Source organism: Lethenteron reissneri, chromosome 67 (genome assembly GCF_015708825.2).
Source record: "Lethenteron reissneri isolate LAM-NWPU_2019-01 chromosome 67, ASM1570882v1, whole genome shotgun sequence".
Taxonomy (NCBI): Eukaryota; Metazoa; Chordata; class Hyperoartia; order Petromyzontiformes; family Petromyzontidae; genus Lethenteron; species Lethenteron reissneri.
The window spans coordinates 596698-618231 of record NC_083845.1 but is presented as its reverse complement, the minus strand read 5'-3'; the positions used below and the strand labels follow the sequence as shown (position 1 = coordinate 618231).

The window sequence follows — 21534 nt, the reverse complement described above, 5'->3', positions numbered from 1 at the left end:
CACACTGTGTGCCCACTCACTACGCGTCACACTGTGTACCCACTCACCACGTGTCACACTGTGTACCCACTCACCACGTGTCACACTGTGTGCCCACTCACCACGCGTCACACTGTGTACCCACTCACCACGTGTCACACTGTGTACCCACTCACCACGCGTCACACTGTGTGCCCACTCACCACGTGTCACACTGTGTACCCACTCACCACGTGTCACACTGTGTACCCACTCACCACGCGTCACACTGTGTGCCCACTCACCACGCGTCACACTGTGTGCCCACTCACCACGCGTCACACTGTGTACCCACTCACCACGTGTCACATTGTGTACCCACTCACCACGTGTCACACTGCGTGCTCACTCACCACGTGTCACACTGTGTACCCACTCACCACGTGTCACACTGTGTACCCACTCACCACGTGTCACACTGTGTACCCACTCACCACGTGTCACACTGTGTACCCACTCACCACGCGTCACACTGTGTGCCCACTCACCACGTGTCACACTGTGTACCCACTCACCACGCGTCACACTGTGTGCCCACTCACCACGCGTCACACTGTGTACCCACTCACCACGCGTCACACTGTGTGCCCACTCACCACGCGTCACACTGTGTGCCCACTCACCACGTGTCACACTGTGTACCCACTCGCCACGCGTCACACTATGTGCCCACTCACCACGTGTCACACTGTGTGCCCACTCACCACGCGTCACACTGTGTGCCCACTCACAACGTGTCACACTGTGTGCCCACTCACCACGTGTCACACTGTGTACCCACTCACCACGTGTCACACTGTGTGCCCACTCACCACGTGTTACACTGTGTGCCCACTCACCACGTGTCACACTGTGTACCCACTCACCACGTGTCACACTGTGTGCCCACTCACCACGTGTTACACTGTGTGCCCACTCACCACGTGTCACACTGCGTGCCCACTCACCACGTGTTGTTCGGTGCGTCCACTCACTACGTGTTGTCCGCCGTGTGCCCAGGATATGAGAATCAAGGTGATGATCCTGGAGTTCCTGACGGTTGCCGTGGAGACCCAGCCCGGCCTCATCGAGCTCTTCCTGGACCTGCAGCCGGAGAGCGGCGCGGATAGCGGCTCCAAGGTGAGAAACGGACGCACGCACACATGCACACATACATAAATACATACACGCACACATGCGTGTGTATCATATGTGCGTGTGTGTATAATGGGGAGCAGTTAGCGCGCTGCGCGACGAACCCGGCAACCCAAGTTCGGTTCCCGCTCACGGTCCTGGGCCTCGCCTAGGTCGACTCAGCCTGAAATTAGTACCTGGTGCGGTGTCTAAACATCGCCACTGGGGAGACAAAGGCGGTCGGGCGTGGTGCTAGCCACCCACCCCCTCGTGTACCGTTCCGGCCTTCATAGGTGCTCGCTAACAGCACTTGCCCTTACAGTCTGTTAAGGCTATATGGGGGATCTTTATCTTTGTGTATGTATGTAGTGTATCTATGTATATGTGTGTATGTATATGTGTATCTACGTGTGTATTTATGTGTGTATGTATGTATGTGTGTATGTATGAGTGTATGTGTGTATGTATGAGTGTATGTGTGTATGTATGTATGAGTGTATGTGTGTATTTATGTGTGTATGTATGAGTGTATGTGTGTATTTATGTGTGTATGTATGTGTGTGTCTACGTGTGTATGTATGTGTGTATCTGTGTGTAAGTATGTGTGTATCTATGTATGTATGAGTGTGTGTATGTGTGTATGTATGTGTGTATGTGTGTATGTATGTGTGTATCTGTGTGTGTATGAGTGTATGTGTTATGTATGAGTGTATGTGTGTATGTATGTGTGTATGTATGAGTGTATGTGTGTATTTATGTGTGTATGCATGTGTATCTACGTGTGTATGTATGTGTGTATGTATGAGTGTATGTGTGTGTGTATCTACGTGTGTATGTATGTGTGTATCTGTGTGTAAGTATGTGTGTATGTATGTATGAGTGTATGTTTGTATGTATGAGTGTATGTGTGTACGGCGGATCTTTGTCTTTGTGTGCGTCGGCTACCCAGCAGGAGCTGGCGCTGGGCAATGGCAGCTGCCTGCCCGTGGTGCTGGAGTTGGTGTGTGTGGAAGGCCCTGGGGCGCCCTCCTGTCCCCCGCTGCTCCACCGCACCGCCGTGGCCTTCGTGTACGCGCTGTGGCAGGACCGTCGGCAGAGCGCCATGACCATCCTGAGAAGCAGGTGGGGCGCCACCCACCCATCTACTCGACAACCACAAACCTGTCAAACCCCTTCTCAGTGCTTCGACCTTATCGCAGACCAATTCAGTGCTTATCGGTCACCCCGTGCCCCCTTATTAATCTCAGCGTTCATCCTACCAAGTCCCATCGCAAGGGAGAAACGCAAACAAATAGACAAAAAAGTATATTTTTGTCCGTATTGAAATGGCTGTACGGCCATATGGACCTGAAAACTCAATTTCCCTGCACAAGAATACGGGCTAAACCGTGATGGGTTGACACGGTATGCAACCACCCGCTTGCCCATCATACCTGTGAAGCTTGCCGACCCAATAGCACCGGCAACGCAGTTTGTGTGTCATAGCGTTGTCCGCTGGTTTTTATTTCTTTCAGGAAGGACTTTTGGGAGAACCTCACCTATCCCCTGTTCAGCGACTTCCTGCCAATATCCACCGACATCGAGGTACACGTTCACCGCATCGCGCGGCGCTTTCAGATGCGCTTCTGCAGCTGTCTGGAACGCTCTCTTCCTTCCGATATTAGGAAGCCACTTTTAAATCATCTAGATCAGGGGTGGGGAACCTTTTTTCTGCCAAGGGCCATTTGGATATTTATAACATCATTCGCGGGCCATGCAAAATTCAATTTTCGTTGCTATGAAAAAAGCTCCTATATTTATTGAATTTCGAGTCGTGCGTTTGCCTTGGCAGGGTCAGACAATTATTTTGTGGGCTTTTTGCGGCCCGCAGGCCGGACATTCCCCACCCTTGATCTAGGTTGACAAACTAATTTCTTTAGAACTGCTTTTTGTGTTTAGTTTGTTGTCTTTCGCCCGCACCTCTGATTAGCGCGGTTGGCTACGCGCGGGGGAAAAAGAAGAACATACAAACACACGTAGATACACACAGATACACACATACATACACACATAGATACACACATACATACATACACACATACATACACACATAGATACACACATACATACACACATAGATACACACATACATACACACACAGATACACACATACATACACACATAGATACACACATAGATACACACATACATACACACATAGATACACACACACATGCATACACACATAAATACACACATACACTCATACATACACACATACATACACACATACATACATACACACATACACTCATACATACACACATACATACACACATAGATACACACATACATACACACATAGATACACACATACATACACACATAGATACACACATAGATACACACATACATACAGGCATAGATACACACACACATACATACACACATAAATACACACATACACTCATACATACACACATACATACACACATACATAACCAAGGCCTCATCGTTTGAACAAACTAGCAACACCTGTGGATTTTTTCTCTGCGTGGATTTTCTCCGGGTCCTCCTGGTTTTTTTTTTCTCCTCCACAGTTCAGATCAACATGACGCATTTCAGAGTATTCGGCTGGTGTACATTTTCACGTGATGATCACAAGCTTCCTTGTTGAGCCATCAATTGTGGCCACTGAAAAGGAGCTATGTGATAGCTCAGTGGGAGCCTTACCTGGTAAAATAAAAAGTTTAGTTTTGAAAGTTGAGCTTAGATTTTGATTTAAATCTTTCGTGACTGCAGGGATTCATATTTTTGGTTCTTTCGGTAAAGTCACGTAGAAGGGAAACAATAAAATAATAAAAATCTAAAACAATACAATTCTCATGCCATTTCGACTGCAACACAAGCAATCATCATCAGGTGTGAAATCCATCACGAGGTGTGGATTTCACACCTGATGATGATTGACATGTCGTGAGAATGTTATTGTTTTATATTATTATTTTATTGTTTCCCTTCTACGTGACTTTACCGAAAGAACCAAGAATATAGTTGAGCTTAGGTTAAACAAAATACACTTGGAACGATATCAAGACCATCATCACCACCACCGTCGTCATCACTAGCAGTGGGAGCCTTACCTGGTAAAATAAAAAGGTTAAGTTTAGTTGAAGCTCACGACGTTTCGGGCGCCCAGTCTGCCTCAGCAGCAGACCACGCTTTCCTACCTGATGACGGACACTTGTGTTGCTACCCACGTGACTTTACCGAAAGAGCCAAAGAGTTATGGACTCCTGCAGTCACGAAAGCTTCAAATCGAGATGAAAGTTGAAGAGTCCTTGCCTTGCTGTGAACCGCGAGTGACGTCCGGCGGTGTCGCCCTGTGCCGCCCCTCTCCTCGTCAGGTCAGCACGCTCGAAGCGTGCGCCTTCATCCTCAAGATCATCTCCCTGGAGGTGTTCTACGTCGTCAGGTGAGACTCCCCGCGCTGCGTCCGCTCCGCGTCCCCCATGCAAACCCCACCAACGGCTGTCCGGGCCCAGACGAGATTACTCGTATGGGATGTTCAAATACCTTTAGCAAGGAATCAAGTCTGCATTAACCACACGTACTTGTGGTGATGTCGCTGCTCGCCCCGAGCTATGAATTAAATTTGGTTCCGCACTTCCATTTGGCCAAATTCCAGCTGTGAGAAATTTCAATGTTTGGTTTGGTGTGTCATGGGCCCAACGTTACTCTCTGTCTGTGGACCAGAAGGCGGCACCTGACGACGTTAGGGAGGTAGTTCTACAATATCCGCTTACGTGGGCCGTTCGTCTGTCACAAAGGGGGTCGCGCTGCTGCACGAGACATCGGAATTGATTCCGATGTCACGACGCCGGTCGCATCATCCGGATTTAAATCGGGGAGAAGCGGCGTTTCCAAATATTCCACAGTTACACATTTTGGCAAAGATGCGACCGCAGCGACGTTTGGCTGCATGCGGCCACGCTGATGCCCCTGCCGCTACTTCCGCCACCTCCCCCCCCCCCGGCCCCCCGTTCCAGTGGCTCTCTGGACCCGTCGCTGGTGCTGGTGCTGCGGAGGCTGAATGAGGGCGGCCGTTACCGCTACTGGTCGGGCTACGTGCGCGGGCTGGCGTGCCGCCTGGCGTCGCGCGCGCAGCTCGGCGACGGGGACCAGGACGTTGGCGGCGGTGGCGGCGGCGCCGGCTACGCGGCGGCGCCGGAGGCCGCAGAAGACGGAACCAACCTGGTGGAGGCGTGGAGGACCCTGCTCATCCTCGCCACCAATCACGTACGTCCGTGCCAGCGGTCACGCGGGTGCGCGAGCGGTCACATAGGGACGCTGCAATCACATAGGCCGTCGCCTCCCCCGTGCTGGTCCTGTGTTGCGCGCGAGTGATATTGTTCGGATTATTATTGTTTTGCAGTTGAATTGTATCTTGGTGAGCATTTATATGGGGTCAGTGGGGCAGTGAGTGAGTGAGCGGTTAGCTGGGCTGGTGGGAAAGTGAATGGGTGGGTGAGTAAGTGAATGGGTGGGTGAGTAAGTGAATGGGTGGGTGGGAGGGCAAGTTAGTAAATAGGCGGGTTGGTCAATAAATGGATCGGTAGATGGGTGAGTGAGTGGGCCGGTTGATGGGTGAGTTAGCCAGTGAATGTACGCGCAGAAAATGAGCGAGAGGGCGAGTGCATGTATTTCGTGACCAAGTGAACACGCGAGTGAGCGGTCGACTGAAACGAGTGAATGAGCGATTGAGTCGCTGAGTAAGTGAGCAAGCAGGGTGAGTGAGCCTGTGAGTGACTGAGCGAGCGTGTGAGCGCGCCCGAGCCGTGCCGTGCTCACGCGCCGTGCGTGTCGCTGCAGGGGAACATTCTCTTCCTGGACGACGACGAGACCCGGGCCACCGTCATGCAGGACGTCCTGGCGGGGCTCAGCGTCCTGGTAAGAGTAGTCCCCCCCCCCCTCCCCCCTCTTTTCCCCCCTCCCCACCCCCTCTGCCCCCCGCACCCCCCATCCCCACCGGCCGCGGTGCCAAGATGTTAACTACCCCACCTGGTTTACGGGAGGTCCTGGGTTCGATCCCGACCCTTTAACGCCTAAATTTCGATTTAAAGCTTTCGTGACTGCAGCGATTCATCTTCTTGGTTCTTTCGGTAAAGTCACGTAGAAGGGAAACAATAAAATAATAAAAATAAAACATAATAAAATAATTCTCACGACGTTTCGGCCACAACGCAAGCAGCCATCCTCAGGTGAAGAACAGGTCTGTCGGAAAGACAGCGTCTGAAATTATTTCAGACGCTGTCTTTCCGACAGACCTGTTTTATTACTTCCCTTCTACGTAACTTTACCGAAAGAACCAAGAAGATGAATCCTTTAACGCCTGTTGTTTATTTGGAGGTTTGCGTGTCTCTCTCCCCGTGGTCGCGTGGATTTTTCTCCGGGTGCTTCGGTTTTCCCCTCCACGGTTAGAATCATGCCTTTAGATGATTTGGCTGCTGAAAATGTCCACATGATAGGCCACTTCATTGAGCTGTCATTTCTTGTGACCAGGTCGCTTCTGAGAAAGAGTTACACAGCTCATTGGACCTTACCTGGTAAAATAACAAAAAAGAGTTGTATTATTTTTCTTCATGTCCTGACTGTGTGAGGTCATGTGTGCGTGTGTGTCCTGTAGCGGTAGTGCGGCGGTTAGCACGCTGTGCTACAAACCCAGCGAACTGAGTTCGATTCCCGCCCACAGTCAACACCAGTGACGATTATCTGAACCGGTCCTGGGCCTCCCCTAGCTGGACCCAGCCTCAAATAAGTACCTGGTGCGGTGTGTAGTGAACATCGCCACTAGGGAGGCAAAGGCGGTCAGGCATTGTGTTGGACATCCACCCCCTCGCGTGCAGTGCCAGCCTTCATAAGTCTATCCCTCTGAGTCACTGTATATCTCTGTGGGTCTGTATGCGTTTTCATGCTAATTCATGTATTCCCATGTCCCCCATGTGTCCCCATGTATCCTCGTGTGTGTCAGTGGGTCCTTGTGTATGTACTCATGGGTCCATGTGTGTGCCCGTGTGTCCACGTCTGTCCTCCTGTGTCCCCGCGTGGCACCAAGTGTCTCCCATGCGTATCCCCCGCGTGCCCCGATGTATTCTAACGTCTCCTCGTCTGTCCTCTGTGTGTCCCCCTGCGTGTGCTGTCCCTCACAGGTGAAGGTGGAGTGCAGTCGGCTGTGCATGCACCTCATGGCCATGCTGTCTACCACTCTGTGTGTTCTGCTGCGGCATTGGGGCAGGTACGCACGCGAATGCACGCGAACACACACGGACATGCACAGCTACAACACTTTCAAATCATCCCACAATCATGGCGCTCATCTTCGTAGCAGCGGCTATTTTGGCTGAGCCATCGAACAAAGGTGGCGGTCACTGCTTCGAGTGCTTTCAGATGCGCTTCTGCGGCCGTCTGGAACGCTCTTCTTTCCGCTATTAGGAAGCCACTGGGAGCTGTGCACTTTTACATCATCGTCTAGATTGACTAACTCATTTCTTTAGAACTGCATGCAGTGTTCAGTTTGTTGTCCTTCCCCCACACCTCGATTTAGCACGGTTGGCTACGCACGGTGGCGCGAAAGAAGTTCGACACAAACACACATGTACATCAACTCACTTTCACGGGCGGCTGCCGAGATGGGAGACCCAGCATGTGAGCGGTGCCGATTCGGCGTCTGTGACTTGTGAGCCGCCCCTCGTCGACCTCGCAGCAAATTTGCGTGCGCGGGGATGAGACAGAACTGCCCGGGGTGACACGGAACCAGCCCTGTGTCCCGCCGGCGTTTTTTTTCTCCGCTATCTGTTCTCACGCCCTCCCGCTTGCACCGTTGCGTGTTCCCCCGCGGCGCCAGCGCTCTGCCGGGCGGCCAGGACGTGCTGCCGGAGCTGCTGGACGTGCTGCGACGGCTGCAGCAGGCAACGGAGCGGCGCCTCGCCGAGAAGATCAAAGCGCGGCTCCTCGCGGCCGTGATGCTCGTTCTGCAGCAGAGGCGCCTCCGAGGTTGGAAGCCGCCGTGCCGTTGTTTTGTCCACGCGCGCGTGTTGATCATAGTGGGGTGACGGTAACGTTCCAGACGGCCGCTGAAGCGATGATGGTCACGGTGCTGGTGGCGGTAATGGCGACGGTGGTAACCGCGTCGCCTATCCACGTTCCCCCCCCCTCTGAAGCCGGTACTCTGCCCGGACACAAGCAGCTGGTGCAGCTGGTGTGCGAGACGCTGCGGCAGGAGGTGACGGCGCTCATGGAGCAGAGCCAGAGCTCGTGGCGGGCGGCGGCGGCGGCGGCGCCACAAGCCGGCACCCTGGGAGTCGACAGCATGGACACGGATTCAGCTCCAGCCCCTGCCAGGGATGACAGGGACGGGGTGAGGACAACACGGCAGTCATTCCACACTCGCCGCTCCACGCAGCGAGTGATACAGGCCCATGTCTCTCTGGTTAGAGGCACAGGCCCAGGTCCGTCTGGTGAGAGACACAGGCCCAGGTCTGTCTGGTGAGAGGCACAGGCCCAGGTCTGTCTGGTGAGAGACGCAGGCCCAGGTCTGTCTGGTGAGAGACACAGGCCCAGGTCTGTCTGGTGAGAGACGCAGGCCCAGGTCTGTGTGGTGAGAGACACAAGCCCAGGTCTGTGTGGTGAGAGACGCAGGCCCAGGTCTGTGTGGTGAGAGACACAGGCCCAGGTCTGTGTGGTGAGAGACGCAGGCCCAGGTCTGTCTGGTGAGAGACACAGGCCCAGGTCTGTCTGGTGAGAGACGCAGGCCCAGGTCTGTGTGGTGAGAGACACAGGCCCAGGTCTGTCTGGTGAGAGACGCAGGCCCAGGTCTGTGTGGTGAGAGACACAGGCCCAGGTCTGTGTGGTGAGAGACGCAGGCCCAGGTCTGTCTGGTGAGAGACACAGGCCCAGGTCCGTCTGGTGAGAGACACAGGCCCAGGTCTGTCTGGTGAGAGACACAGGCCCAGGTCTGTCTGGTGAGAGACACAGGCCCAGCTCTGTCTGGTGAGAGACACAGGCCCAGCTCTGTCTGGTGAGAGACACAGGCCCAGGTCTGTCTGGTGAGAGACACAGGCCCAGGTCTGTGTGGTGAGAGACACAGGCCCAGGTCCGTGTGGTGAGAGACGCAGGCCCAGGTCTGTCTGGTGAGAGACACAGGCCCAGGTCTGCCTGGTGAGAGACACAGGCCCAGGTCTGTCTGGTGAAAGACACAGGCCCAGGTCTGTCTGGTGAGAGGCACAGGCCCAGGTCTGTCTGGTGAGAGGCACAGGCCCAGGTCTGTCTGGTGAGAGACACAGGCCCAGGTCTATCTGGTGAGAGACACAGGCCCAGGTCTGTGTGGTGAGAGACACAGGACCAGGTCCGTGTGGTGAGAGACACAGGCCCAGGTCTCTCTGGTGAGAGGCATCAATGCTGGACAACCCGGATTAATCACAGGCAGTGGCTGAGAGACGGATTGTATGCATGTTGAACTTCTTTCGCACCGTAAGTAGCCAGCCGTTCTAATAGGAGGTGCGTGGGAAGGACAACAAACTAAACACAAAAAGCAGTTCTCAAGAAATGAGTTTTCAACATGATTTAAAAGTACACAGCTCAATATCGGAAGGAACCCCAAGATCTCAGCGGTGCCGACTCTGTGCCCTGACCTCTGAGCCACCGGGTCACGTCAAGACAGGCGATGGATGCACGCCCATCATCTGCCACGGCTGCTGCTGCTGCCACCGCTCGCTCTTCTCGGGTCTCGGCGGTGTAGCAGGAATCTCTTTTGTAAGACAGTCGTTCTGGTGTCGGCGGCGGCGGCGAAACTCTCGGCGTGCGTGCCGGGCCCCGTGCCGCGTCCTGCCGCAGGTGTGCGTGGTGGCGCTGCACTTGGCCAAGGAGCTCTACCTGCTGGAGGAGGGCACGGGCGGCGGCGGTGGCGGCGGCAGCGGGTACCTGAGCTGCGTGCGTGAGGGCGCGCTGCTGCCCGCCGTGGGCGCTGCCCTCGAGTGGAGCCTGCAGCGGCGGTGCCAACTCCACTTCACAGAGGCGGCGCTGCACTGGCTGCTGGCGCTCTCCACCACCGCGGAGGTATGACAGGGAGACAAAGGCGGCCGTGGTGTTGGTCTCCCACCGCCATCGCGTGCCGTGCCGGCCTTAGTAGGTGCTACTCGCTACTGACAGCGCCCGCCCCATCAGATGGACTCACTTAACCCTCGGTATATCCGCTAAGACGGCTGATTCGAGAAGGAGGGCACGCGGATGTGGGTCCCACGTTTCTTTCTCCGTTGGTTTTGTTCGTCATCTTTGTCATGCCGCTCCCCCGCCTTGGTTACTTAATGAACCCTCTACACATTAACAAGCCACCTCTGTTTAGGGAGAGAAGCCGACCCAGAGGACGCGATGATCCATATGTGCTGTGACCCTCCTTGCACGTCCGCGTGTCCTCTCTTGCGACTGTTAAAATGGGTTCAGTTAACAAAAAGAAACCACGAGTCCGTTAAGAGGCTACACGGCGTAGCTTTGTCTTTGTCCCGGTGGCACCGGTGCCGAGCGGTGCGTTGTGCGCCGCGGTGTGCAGGGCGCCCAGGCGCTGGCCGCGGTCGGGGTGCTGCAGTGCCTGTGCCTGCCCCTGCTGAGCACCTACCAGGTGGACGCCAACGGCCTCGCCGCGCTCGAGGTGAGCACCGTCCGGACGTGTGCTCGCCCACGCCTGCCGAGTGTCGCCCGTACACCCGTCGCCCAACTAGCCCAGCTGTGCCCACACACTCGCCTACGCACTCACTCGACCACTTCGCCTACCTGCTTAACCACCAACCCGGCCCACCTTCATGCCTTCCACCCCTGCTGTTGTTGAGCGGTTACTGATCCTACATGGGTCACTTCAGTTTCATTTTTCAGTTTCATTTATGTGGTATAGCCCTGTGAGCCATTCGGCTCTTGAATCGGGTTCAACCGCAGCAAACAAAAACATGAGCTGACAGTAGAGCCGGATTGTCCCACATGCTTCGTGTGCCTGCGCGTGCGACTGTGTCGTGTGTGTGTGTCCCGTGTGTGTCTCTTGTGTGTGACTGTGTCCCATGTGTGTCCCTTGTGTAACAATGCGTGCCCCTTGTGTGTCCCGTGTGTGTGCCTATCCGTGTGTGTCTCCCGTGTGTGTCCTGTGTGTCACTTCCGTGTGTGCCCTTGTATGTCCCGTGTGCGTGTCCCACGTTTGACCCCTGCGTGTGTCTCCCGCGTGCGTGTCACGCACGGTGTACAGAAGGCTGGGGGACCCCCGCGGAGGAGCCACGAGGCGCCCAGCTGGCAAGGCGCCTACTGCCTGTGCCTGGCCGTCCTGCAGGCCGTCCTGAGGCAGCTGCGTCACAGCGCCCTGCCTCAGGCCCTCGACTTCCTGGGCGTCCACCAGGAGCGCATCCTGCAGGTCGCGACCCCTGCCGGCTGACCGGCCGTCCTCTTGATACGCGTGCGGGCGCTCGTTGGCGGCGCGCCAGTGCCTTGCGTAGCTGCGTTCGTCACGCCAGTAGGGTGATACGTTTCCATTCATTGGCTACCACAGTCTGATAAGCTCTCCAACCCCCCCCCCCCTCTCCACCTCCCTTCAACTTGCTTATAAGGGATTACATCTTGAATCATTGCTTCACTTGATGCAGCTAATTCGGCTGTGACGGTCCCACCTGATGACGGAGACTTGTGTTGCCTCCGAAACGTCGTGATTTTTATTTTTATTTTTATTTTGATGTTTTACTTACGTGACTTAACCGAAAAAAACCTAAGAATATGAATCTTTGCAGTCACGAAAGCTTCAAATCTAGAATTGTTACCTGGACGTTCAGGTTCGGGGTGTCCCCTAATTCATGGGTAGGATGCCCCCCGCCGCCCCCCCAAGCTTTGTTCTCTCCAATAGCCAACAGTGAAATACATTTTCTTGATTCTTTCGGTAAAGTCACGTAGAATGTAAATGATAAAATAATAAAAATAAAACATAATAAAATAATTCTCACGACGTTTCGGCCACAACGCAAGCAGCCGTCCTCAGGTGGAGAGCAGGTCTGTCGAGTAGACAGTCTACGGGACTTTACCGAAAGAACCAAGAAGATGAATCCCTGCAGTCACGAAAGCTTTAAATCGAAGTGAAATACATTTAAATGTTCCCACATTTTATCGGTGTATCGACGATGCCTGAACGTGTTGAACGTCTTTCGCACCGCCGTACGTAGCCAACCGTGCTAATCGGACGTGCGGGGGGAAGGACAACAAACGGAACATAAAAAGGCAGTCCTCGATCTGTATGATTTAAAAGTGCGTAGCTGCCAGTGGCTTCCTAATATCGGAAGGAAGAGCGTTCCAGACGGCCGCGGAATCGCGTCCGCAAGCGCCGTGCGATGCCGTGACAATCTCGTGCCGGGTGGCAGCGTCTCACTCGGGCGGAGGGCAGGGAAGAGAAGGGGAGAGCGGAGTTTGTGACTTGGGCTGCGTGTCGCACCGCTGCGCCTTTCCCAGAGCCTGCAGGCGGTGCGGGGGGTGCTGGGCCAGGCCTGCCTGGAGGAGGCGGAGAAGACGGTCGCCTTCCTCCTGCACTTGGCCTACTTCACCAGGGAGTGGCACTTCCACCTGCCGCTGTTGCTGAACTCCGTGCAGGTGAGCTCTGTTCAGGTGACCTGCCGTGCAGGCGAGCTCCGCCGTCAAGGTGTTGACGACGGGGGTCGAGTGGCTCACACATCAAAGAGCTGGCACCGCTGAAAAATAGCCTCGGTTCAGATCCAGGTTTCAGCCGCTGCCTGTGGTTTAAACCGGGTTTTCAAGCGTAGTGAGTCGATGGTAACCAGTGACTTACACAGAGGCCCATAGACTCGCATAGAGACCCATGGACAGAGGTGGGTGGGAGGTGAGGGGGGAGCGGTAGTGCAGTGGTTAGCGCGCGCCGCGCTTCCAACCCGGTGACCCGAGTTCAATGCCCGTTCACGGCCAACACTAGGGAGACAAATGCGGCCGGGCGTGGTGCTGGCCACCCACCGCGCCGTGTGCTGTGTGTCCGGCCCTCATAGGCGCTGCCACTCTGGCAACAGCACACGGGGGGGGTGGTGGGGGGACCTTTGGGTTGGGGGGTGGGGGAAGATTACGAAACAATATTCGTCATCGGCCGGGCGAGAGAGAATGTTCCAATGCCGGTGCTTGGATTGTTGACGGCGGCGTCCGCGTCCTTCCGTGTTGCTGCAGGTGGCGCTCTGCTCCCTATGCCAGACGTGCACCGCCTTGCTGCACAGCCAGAAGCTCCTGCAGCAGTACCTCGCGGTGAGTGGTGCCGCCGCACTAGCACCGGGCTAGCGCCGGGCTAACGCCGGGCTAGCGCCGGACAGAGTCGCTCCCTTTGCCCCCAACTCTTTCTCTCCGCGCCAGCGACGACTTCCCTCTTCATCGTCCTCCGTCCCAGCTTTGTCCTTCCGCTCGTTAGCTCGGCTCGCGGCGGGTGTGCTTGGCAACGCCGCAACGTACCATGCGGTCATGAGCGGCTGCCGCACCACCCCCCCGCCCCCACCCACCCACAACACAGCCTGTTAGGGTGAGCACTGCGCCCAGTGTCGTCACATCTCGGCAGATCTTGGGAAGTTGCAGCGGGGTTCACTGTCACCGTTGCGGCGGGACGCGTCACCCCTCTTGATGCACAAACTGCAGCAGCAAATTGCGCAACTTTGGTTGGCGGTCAACGTTGAAAGTGAGAGCCGCAACCCTCAAAGGAATGTCGCCGCCACCGCCCCCCGTGGTGGTGCAGTTATGGTGACAGGAGAACAGGTGGAAGCGGTTAAGGAGGTGTTGCGGTAGTGATAGGGGTGGGGTAGTGATAGGGGTTGGGGTAGTGGTAGGGGTTGGGGTAGTGATAGGGGTAGTGATAGGGGTTAGTAATAGGGGTAGTGAGAGTGGTTGGGGTAGTGATAGGTGTAGTGAGGCCTGGTCGTAGCTGGGGGCGGCAGGGGGTTCGAGAGTAGCGGCAGTGCAGGATGACGCTGGGCTAGTGAAGAAGAGGGATGGGGGTTGTTGTAAGAGAGGCTGCCGGTTCGAGTGAAGGTGATTGCTCTGTGTGCTGCAACGGAGTCTGTTCCAGCGAAGGCGGGGAGGGAGTTGAATGAATGGATTGTCGTTGCCTGTGACCGCGACCAATGTCGCCCCTGACGCGACGATGCCTCGTGCGCTGCAGTCGAAAAGCGCGGGGCTGGCGGCGGCACCCGGCCGGGACGGCGGTGGTCGCGGCGGCTGCGGCACGGGCGTCGGCGTCGGCGGCGTCGGCGGCACCGGCGAAGTCGGCCAGGAGGCAGAGCGAGGCCCCGGCGGCGTGGCCCTGGCCCAGGCGAGCCTGCTGCGCATCCTGGGCACCACGCTGGCCGCACTGCGCCGATTCAGCCCCGACGTCTGCCAGATCCTGCTGGACCAGGTCACGACCCCGCACCATCCCCCACCGCTTGTTGGTTTGTCGTGAAACTCGCCGATTGCGGCCCGTCGTGCCGGTCGTCCCGTTGGTTTGTCGCCGCCGTGACCGGCGTCGCTTGCGCGGTTTATTGTTGCGAGTCTGATTGATGTGGCACGCGCGGTGTCGTGGCCGTGACTGACGCGGCTCGTGCGTGTGGCGCAGACGATGGACCTGTCGGAGTACGAGCCGCTCTTCTCGCTGAGCCTGGTGGCTCCGTCGTGCGACGCCGACGCCAGCCCCTCGCTCGGCTCGCTCCTCTCCGCGATCAGCGTCGCTCAGGGCCTCGCCGCGCAGGTCGGCGAGCACCAGCACCGTCACTGCTTCCCACACGTTTGCGCTGTCCTGGGACTTTTACTTACTCGTGCGTGTGTGTGTGTGTTTATGTCGCTGTTAGACTCAAACATAGCGCTTACTTGCACCTGTACCTAACCTTTTTTTCTGCCGCCTCTCGGTTCCCACTTGATTTGTATTCATGTGTCTGTTTATACTCTTTGGTTTTTTCGGTAAAGTCACGTAGGTGAAAATAATAATTTAAATGAAAAAACAACTAGATTAAATCACGACGTTTCGGAGGCACCACAAGCTTCCGTCTTCAGGTGGAACTGTTACAGCCAAAATCACTGTCGTAAGTGAAGATAGCTAATAGAGATACGCGATTATATAGGGTAAGAGGGGGGGAGGAGCCAAGGTAGGGGGGGGGGATAAGCTATAGGAACGCGAAGTTAAGCCGATTGATAACATCTATTTATTATGCAGGAGAGGGGCGGGAGTATTGGGGCACAGAGATTGTTTGTTTATGTCGTCGTTAGACTAAAGTGTCGAGCTTTCTTCGGATACTTTCGCTGTCACGTATGTATTATCGCCGTGCGTTTCGTTTACGAGGGTCAAACGCCTCGTTTGTTTGTTGTGCAATATTCCTGAAGCGCGCACCCCCGGCACTCGCTTTCTGCTCACGCATCACCCCAAGGACCTCCGGCGTAAAATCTAACCGGGGCAACTGGCTAAGCGGAACCACTATCATCATCCGCGTAACAAATCAAACAATCTCGGCACTAAAACCATCACGCCCAACGGCTCGTCCTCTCACCCTTGACTCCCCCCCCCCATCCCATTAAATCCAGCGTGGCCAGTCCACCAAGCACCGTGACGATCCATTGTGGTGAATCTCAGCGCGGCTCCGCGATGATCCACCAGAAAGCCGAACGAATACTGTCTAAGATGACCCTCATCGCACACAAATTGCTCGCCACAGTTGAACCGCAATACCTCACTGATCTTCTCGGGGAGCATGACCCATCACGCAAATTCCGGTCACCCTCGCAGCAGCGGCGGCTTTTGACTAACCATCGAACAAAGGCGGTCACTGCATCGCACGGCGCTTTCAGATGCACTTCTGCGGCCGTCTGGAACGCTCTTCCCTCCAACAGGAAATCACTGGGAGCTATGCAGTTTCAAATCATATAGATTGAAAACTCGTTACTTTACAAGTACTTTTGTGTTGAGTTATCCTTTCCCCCGCACATCCGATTAGCACGGTTGGCTACATAAGGTGGTGTGAAAGAAGTTCAACACTTACATACATACTAAGCTGTGACCAACAATTACTACAATTGACCCTACAATGCCAAAGACCTAAATTTACTATCGCAATCTGTTAGTGAAATTGATCATGTTTTGAAATGCATGAATTCTCCCTAGTGGGGGGATGTTTATATTGCCATCAGCCGAAACTAGGATCGCAGTCGGCTTATGTTACGTTGGCTGACGGCCACTCCCACGTAACATCGACATGCTACATGCGCACTTAATTTATTGTTTTTCACGTGTATCTGGTGCTCTTTGTAAAAGCGTTCGCTAAATTAAACCAGCGTTGGCTCTGCTTCGTTCTGAGATTCACAAGAATATCTCTTGCGATCATCCACCCGTGGATCGCCATCCAAGTATCAGCACCACCGCTGCCGTAACCATGCACACTTAACCCTTTTCCCCGTCCCGAAGCATCTGCAAGTTATAATAATAGGGTTTTTTCCTTTTTTTTCTGGCAACAAAACTGAAATCTTTTTACGAGGATTCATGTCTGCATTAACCACAATACTTTACTTGATCTTTTCTTCCTCATTTCCACCTCCTCCTCCCCTTACCTTCAAACGATAAACCTGCTGCGGTGACCTGTAACCCTTGACCTCTGCCACCCGTAGCACTGCGACTAACCAGCGATGTTGGATCTGCAGGCCGACGGGAAAAGGGAACTCGCAAAGCACACAAACGCCGGTGACTTGAAGGCTCTGAAGTAAGTATCGCTGGACGCCACGGTGGCTATGAGATGTTAACTACCTCGCCTGGTATACAGGAGGTCATAGGTTCGATCCCGACCCGGACGCCTGCTGCTGTATATTTGGAGTTTGCGTATCTCTCTCATCATCATCACAGTGGCTAGGAGATGTTAACTACCTCGCCTGGTCTACAGGAGGTCCTGGGTTCGATCCCGACCCGGACGCCTGCTGCTGTATATTTGGAGTTTGCGTGTCTCTCTCTCTTTGTGGTCATGTGGATTTTTTTCCTCCGTGTTCTCTGTTTTTTCCTTCCACATTTAGAATCAACTCATTTTAGAGTATTTGGTTGCAATACATTTCCACGTGATGATTAAGCCACTTCGTTGAGTTTTCATTTGTGATAGGTTGCTTCTGAAAGAGAGCTGTTATAGCTGAGTGGGCCTTTCCTGGCAAAATAATGGTTTTAGCAACAACAACAAATTCTTGTTTGCAGTAGATTTACAACATTACAGCTTCACATGCCATTACCCTGTTTTCATTGGCGAGACAAAACGCCCGTGACTCTTTGCTGTTATCATAATCGTACGTAAGTGGCCATAATTGCTCGTGTTCAATTGCGTTGCTAGTGTCACACGGCTGGTGACGATGGCTCGAATGGGGGGGGGGGGGGGGGGGGGTGCGGTGTGCGTCGGTAGTTCTGGCCAAACCTCACACCGTGTCGGCCTACAATAGGTGCTTGCCAACGTATGTATGTACATTGAACTTATTTTTCACCGGAAGGCAAGGACAACAAACTAAAATACAAAAATAATTTCCAAAGAAATGTTTTTTCAACCTGGCTTTAACAGCATTTGCGCCAACAGTCTGGCAAGGCCATGGCACAAATAACAAAAAACTCAACACATTCATCAATAACACTGTGGCCTTGAAAGGAAAAATTAGATAATTGATGACGTTTCGGGCGACGGCCCTTCTTCAGAGCGCATAAGGCCAAAGGGAGGTCTGTGTGCGTCCGTGGGGAGCGTTGGCGTAGTGGTTAGCTCATTGCGCCGCCAATCTGTTCACGCGAGTTTGATTCCCAGCCACTGCCAACACCAGCGGCGTATATATATCGGAACCCGTGGGTCGATGCAGCCTCAAATGAGTACCTGGTGCAGTGAGACGAAGGCAATCGGGCGTGGTGCCGGCCACCAATTCTCTTGTGTAGCCTTCGTCGGCGCTGCTACCCGCTGACAGCACATGCCCCAAAAGTCTGTCGCAGGCTACATTGGGGGGGGATCTTTATGTTGTGTGCGTCTCAAATGGGTGCCTAGCGCGGTGTGTAAACATTGCCACTTGGGAGACAAAAGCAGTCGGGCGTGGTGTTGACCGCCCACCGGTTGCCGTACACGGCCAACGCCGGTGACGATTATCTGAACCGGTCCTGGGACTCCGCTAATTCGACTCGGCCTGAAACGAGTGGCGAGTGTTGTGTGTGAACGTCGCTACTGGGGGGAGACAAAGGCGGCCAGGCGTGGCGCTGGCCACCCACCCCCACGCGTAGCCATGCCAGCCTTCGCGGGCGCCGCTGCTGTTCGCCGCCAGCGCTTGCCCCCAATAGTCTTGCTAGAGGCCAGAGGTCGCAACCGGGTACCCGATACCCGTACCCTACCCGATACCCGGCTACCCGTACCCGGCCGGGTACGGGTACGGGTAGGCCGTGAGTCACTGGTGAGTCACCGTCTTGTCTCTTCTCACAATTCAAGTTTCCTAGAATCAACCCACCCGCGCCTACAACATGGCTTCATCCCAGAGGTCGCAACCGGGTACCCGATACCCGTACCCTACCCGATACCCGGCTACCCGTACCCGGCCGGGTACGGGTAGCCGTTTGCGACCCTGGTGCGGCCGGGTAGGGGTAGGCCGTGAGTCACTGGTGAGTAACCGTTTGTCACTCATTTCGGGTAGGGTACGGGTACGGGTAGGGAACGGGTACCCGTACCCGGCCGGGTACGGATACCCATTTGCGACCCTGGTGCGGCCGGGTACGTACGGGTAAGGAATCAAACCCGTTTGCGACCTCTGCTAGAGGCTACACATTGTGGGACGTTTTGTCTTTGCGTTGCCCCCAGGCCCACGCTGGTGTTCGTGATGGAGAATGCGCTGGCGCTGCTCATGTCGCAGGCCATGCTCTACCTCAAGCACTGCACCGTCTCCTGCCGCGACAAGCAGCGCATCAAGCGCGAGCTCAGCTCCGAGCTGGTGAAGAGGGGATTTGTTTTGTTATCGCCGGTTCTGTTTGTATGTGCACGTGTGCATGGGTGTGCATTGTGTGCGTGCGTGCGTGTGTATGCATGTGCGTGTGTATGCATGTGCGTGCGTGTGTATGTGCGTGCGTGTGCATGCATGTACGTGCGTGTGCATGCATGTGCGTGTGTGTGCATGCGTGCGCGTATGCGTGCGCGTGTGCATGCATGTGCGTGCGCGCGTGTGCGTGCATGTGCGTGTGCGTGCGTGCGTGCATGCGTATGCATGTGCGTGCGTGCGTATGCATGTGCGTGTGTGTGTATGCATGTGCGTGTGTATGTGCGTAGTGTGGGGTAGTGTTGCAGTTAGCGCGCTGCGCTTAGAACCCACCTCCCTCGTGTGCCGTGCCGGCCTTCATACGTGCTCGCTAACAGCACTTGCCCCAACAGTCTTAAGGCGATACGGGGGGTGGTGGGGTCTTTGTCTTTGTTGACGTTATTTCTCACCTGATGTAGCGAACCGAGCTAAGTGGAGACAGGGGGGGAAGGACAACGTCCATGGCTCGCTGAGCTGCATTGGCCTCCGGTTGCCAAACAAATGTATTTCAGGTCGCGCTCATTAACCATAAAGTGCGTGCCACAAATGAACCACAACACCTCGCTGATCTCGTCAAGGAGCATACACCACCATCACGCGACACTCCGGTCATCACCGCTGCATCGCGCGGCGCTTTCAGATGCGCTTCTGCGACCGTCTGGAACGCTCTTCCCTTTCAACATTGGGAAACCACTGGGCGCTATGCACTTTTAAATCAGATTGAAAACGAATTTCTTGAGAACTGCTTTTTGTGTTTAGTTTGTTGTCCTTCCCTCGCACCTCCGATTCGCACGGTTGGCTACGTACGGTGCGAAAGAAGTTCAACAGACATGAATACAAACTAAACACAAAAAGCAGTTCTAAAGAAATTAGTTTTCAATTTGCTTCGTAGCTCATCGGATTCCTTCAGGATAAATCAAGATTCTGATCTATTCTTACCTGCGTTGACCCCCCTCCCCTCATCTCTCCCGTATCACTCCGCCGCGGTGGCGTGCCAGGAGGCGCTGCAGAACGGAATGCTGCGCTGGGTGCGCAGAGGCAGCCCCGTGTCGCCGGGCGCCGGCGGCGGTGGAAGCGGCGCCGGCGGCGGCAGCGGAGGAGCGGCGACAGGCGGTGCAGGCGGCACCTCGGCGGGGGTCTCCCTACAGGCCAAGGGCGGCGGCGGCGGCGGCAGCGGCGGTGGGCGAGCGACGTCACGCTCCGCCGGCGCGGCGGGCGGCGTGGCGGACGCGTGGGAGCACGCCTTCCACGACCTCGTCGACCTCTTCCTCAAGAGGGTGCTGCGGTGAAGGGGAGCTGTTGAGCGTGCGGGCGGTGCCACGGGGGCGGCGGGGGGGGGGCGTCCAAGCACCGGGTTACACGGAGAGGGAGACGTTTGGGCGTTGGCTGGGGGAGGGGGGGGCAAGCCCTTTTAATTCCTGGAACCAGGACCCATGTCATCCATGCCCGCGCCGCTGCCATAGACACGCAGGAATCCGTACGCTCGCGTAGGGACACAGAGGGAGGCTTCTTACGTGGACAGAGTTATATTTTGTTCTAAGGAGTTCCAGCGGTTGGATGGTCCTAGGCAAGGCACCGATGGCTCGCATAGAGACCCCAGAGACTTGCAGAGAGACCCACAGATTCGCAAAGAGACCCATAGTACTAAACGAAACCATTATTTTACCAGGTAAGGCCCACTGAGCTGTATAGCTCTTTCTCAGAAGCGACCTGGCCACACAAATGATAGCTGAACGAAGTGGGAATTTATAGCAGGCAATTACTTTTACACGCGTTGATTCTAAATGCGAAGAGAAAAAACCAGAGAACCCGGAGGAAAAAAATCCACGCAACCACGGGGAGAAAGAAAGAGAGACATGCAAACTCCAAATATACAGCAGCAGGCGTCAGGGTCGGGATGGAATCCACGACCTCCTGCACACCAAGCGAGGTAGTTAACATCTCGCCATAGCGCAGTGTGCGCGCAGCTGCCGAGTGAACGCGATGGAACTGCAACCCCTCCAGCCCCACTGGCTGGAGGTGCCCAAGCGCGCCGGTGCTGGGGGGGGGCCGGGTGGGAGGGTTAATTAGACAGCCCCCCCCCCCATATCATTCCATTGCGAACCACTCGGTACCACAGCGCGCACGTGACCCACGCATACAGTTCACAGTACACATGCACTTTACATGCACAGTACACGCACGGTACACACGCACCGTATACACAGCACACATACAATACACACAGTATACAAACAGTACATACAGGACACAGTACACACTCACAGTACATACAGTACACACACCCGACACACACCGTGCACACACACCGTGCACACACACAGTAAACGAACAGTACA

General features: G+C 55.1%; 1 protein-coding gene across 1 annotated transcript in view; it reads left to right on the top strand.

The window, feature by feature from the left end:
- Positions 1-20530, top strand: part of LOC133360086 (nucleoporin NUP188-like) — a 44272-nt gene extending 23742 nt beyond the window's left edge. The window contains exons 21-39 of the mRNA XM_061578675.1: positions 1018-1137; positions 2084-2253; positions 2646-2715; positions 4519-4586; positions 5161-5410; positions 5984-6061; positions 7321-7406; positions 8016-8164; positions 8332-8528; positions 10004-10225; positions 10716-10814; positions 11397-11558; positions 12638-12775; positions 13355-13429; positions 14331-14564; positions 14763-14894; positions 16832-16890; positions 18985-19114; positions 20194-20530. Of these exons, the coding sequence (XP_061434659.1) occupies positions 1018-1137; positions 2084-2253; positions 2646-2715; positions 4519-4586; positions 5161-5410; positions 5984-6061; positions 7321-7406; positions 8016-8164; positions 8332-8528; positions 10004-10225; positions 10716-10814; positions 11397-11558; positions 12638-12775; positions 13355-13429; positions 14331-14564; positions 14763-14894; positions 16832-16890; positions 18985-19114; positions 20194-20484 (2730 nt within the window). The 3' untranslated portion in view covers positions 20485-20530. The remainder of the gene's footprint in view (positions 1-1017; positions 1138-2083; positions 2254-2645; positions 2716-4518; positions 4587-5160; positions 5411-5983; positions 6062-7320; positions 7407-8015; positions 8165-8331; positions 8529-10003; positions 10226-10715; positions 10815-11396; positions 11559-12637; positions 12776-13354; positions 13430-14330; positions 14565-14762; positions 14895-16831; positions 16891-18984; positions 19115-20193) is intronic.
- The last annotated feature ends 1004 nt before the right edge of the window (positions 20531-21534 follow it).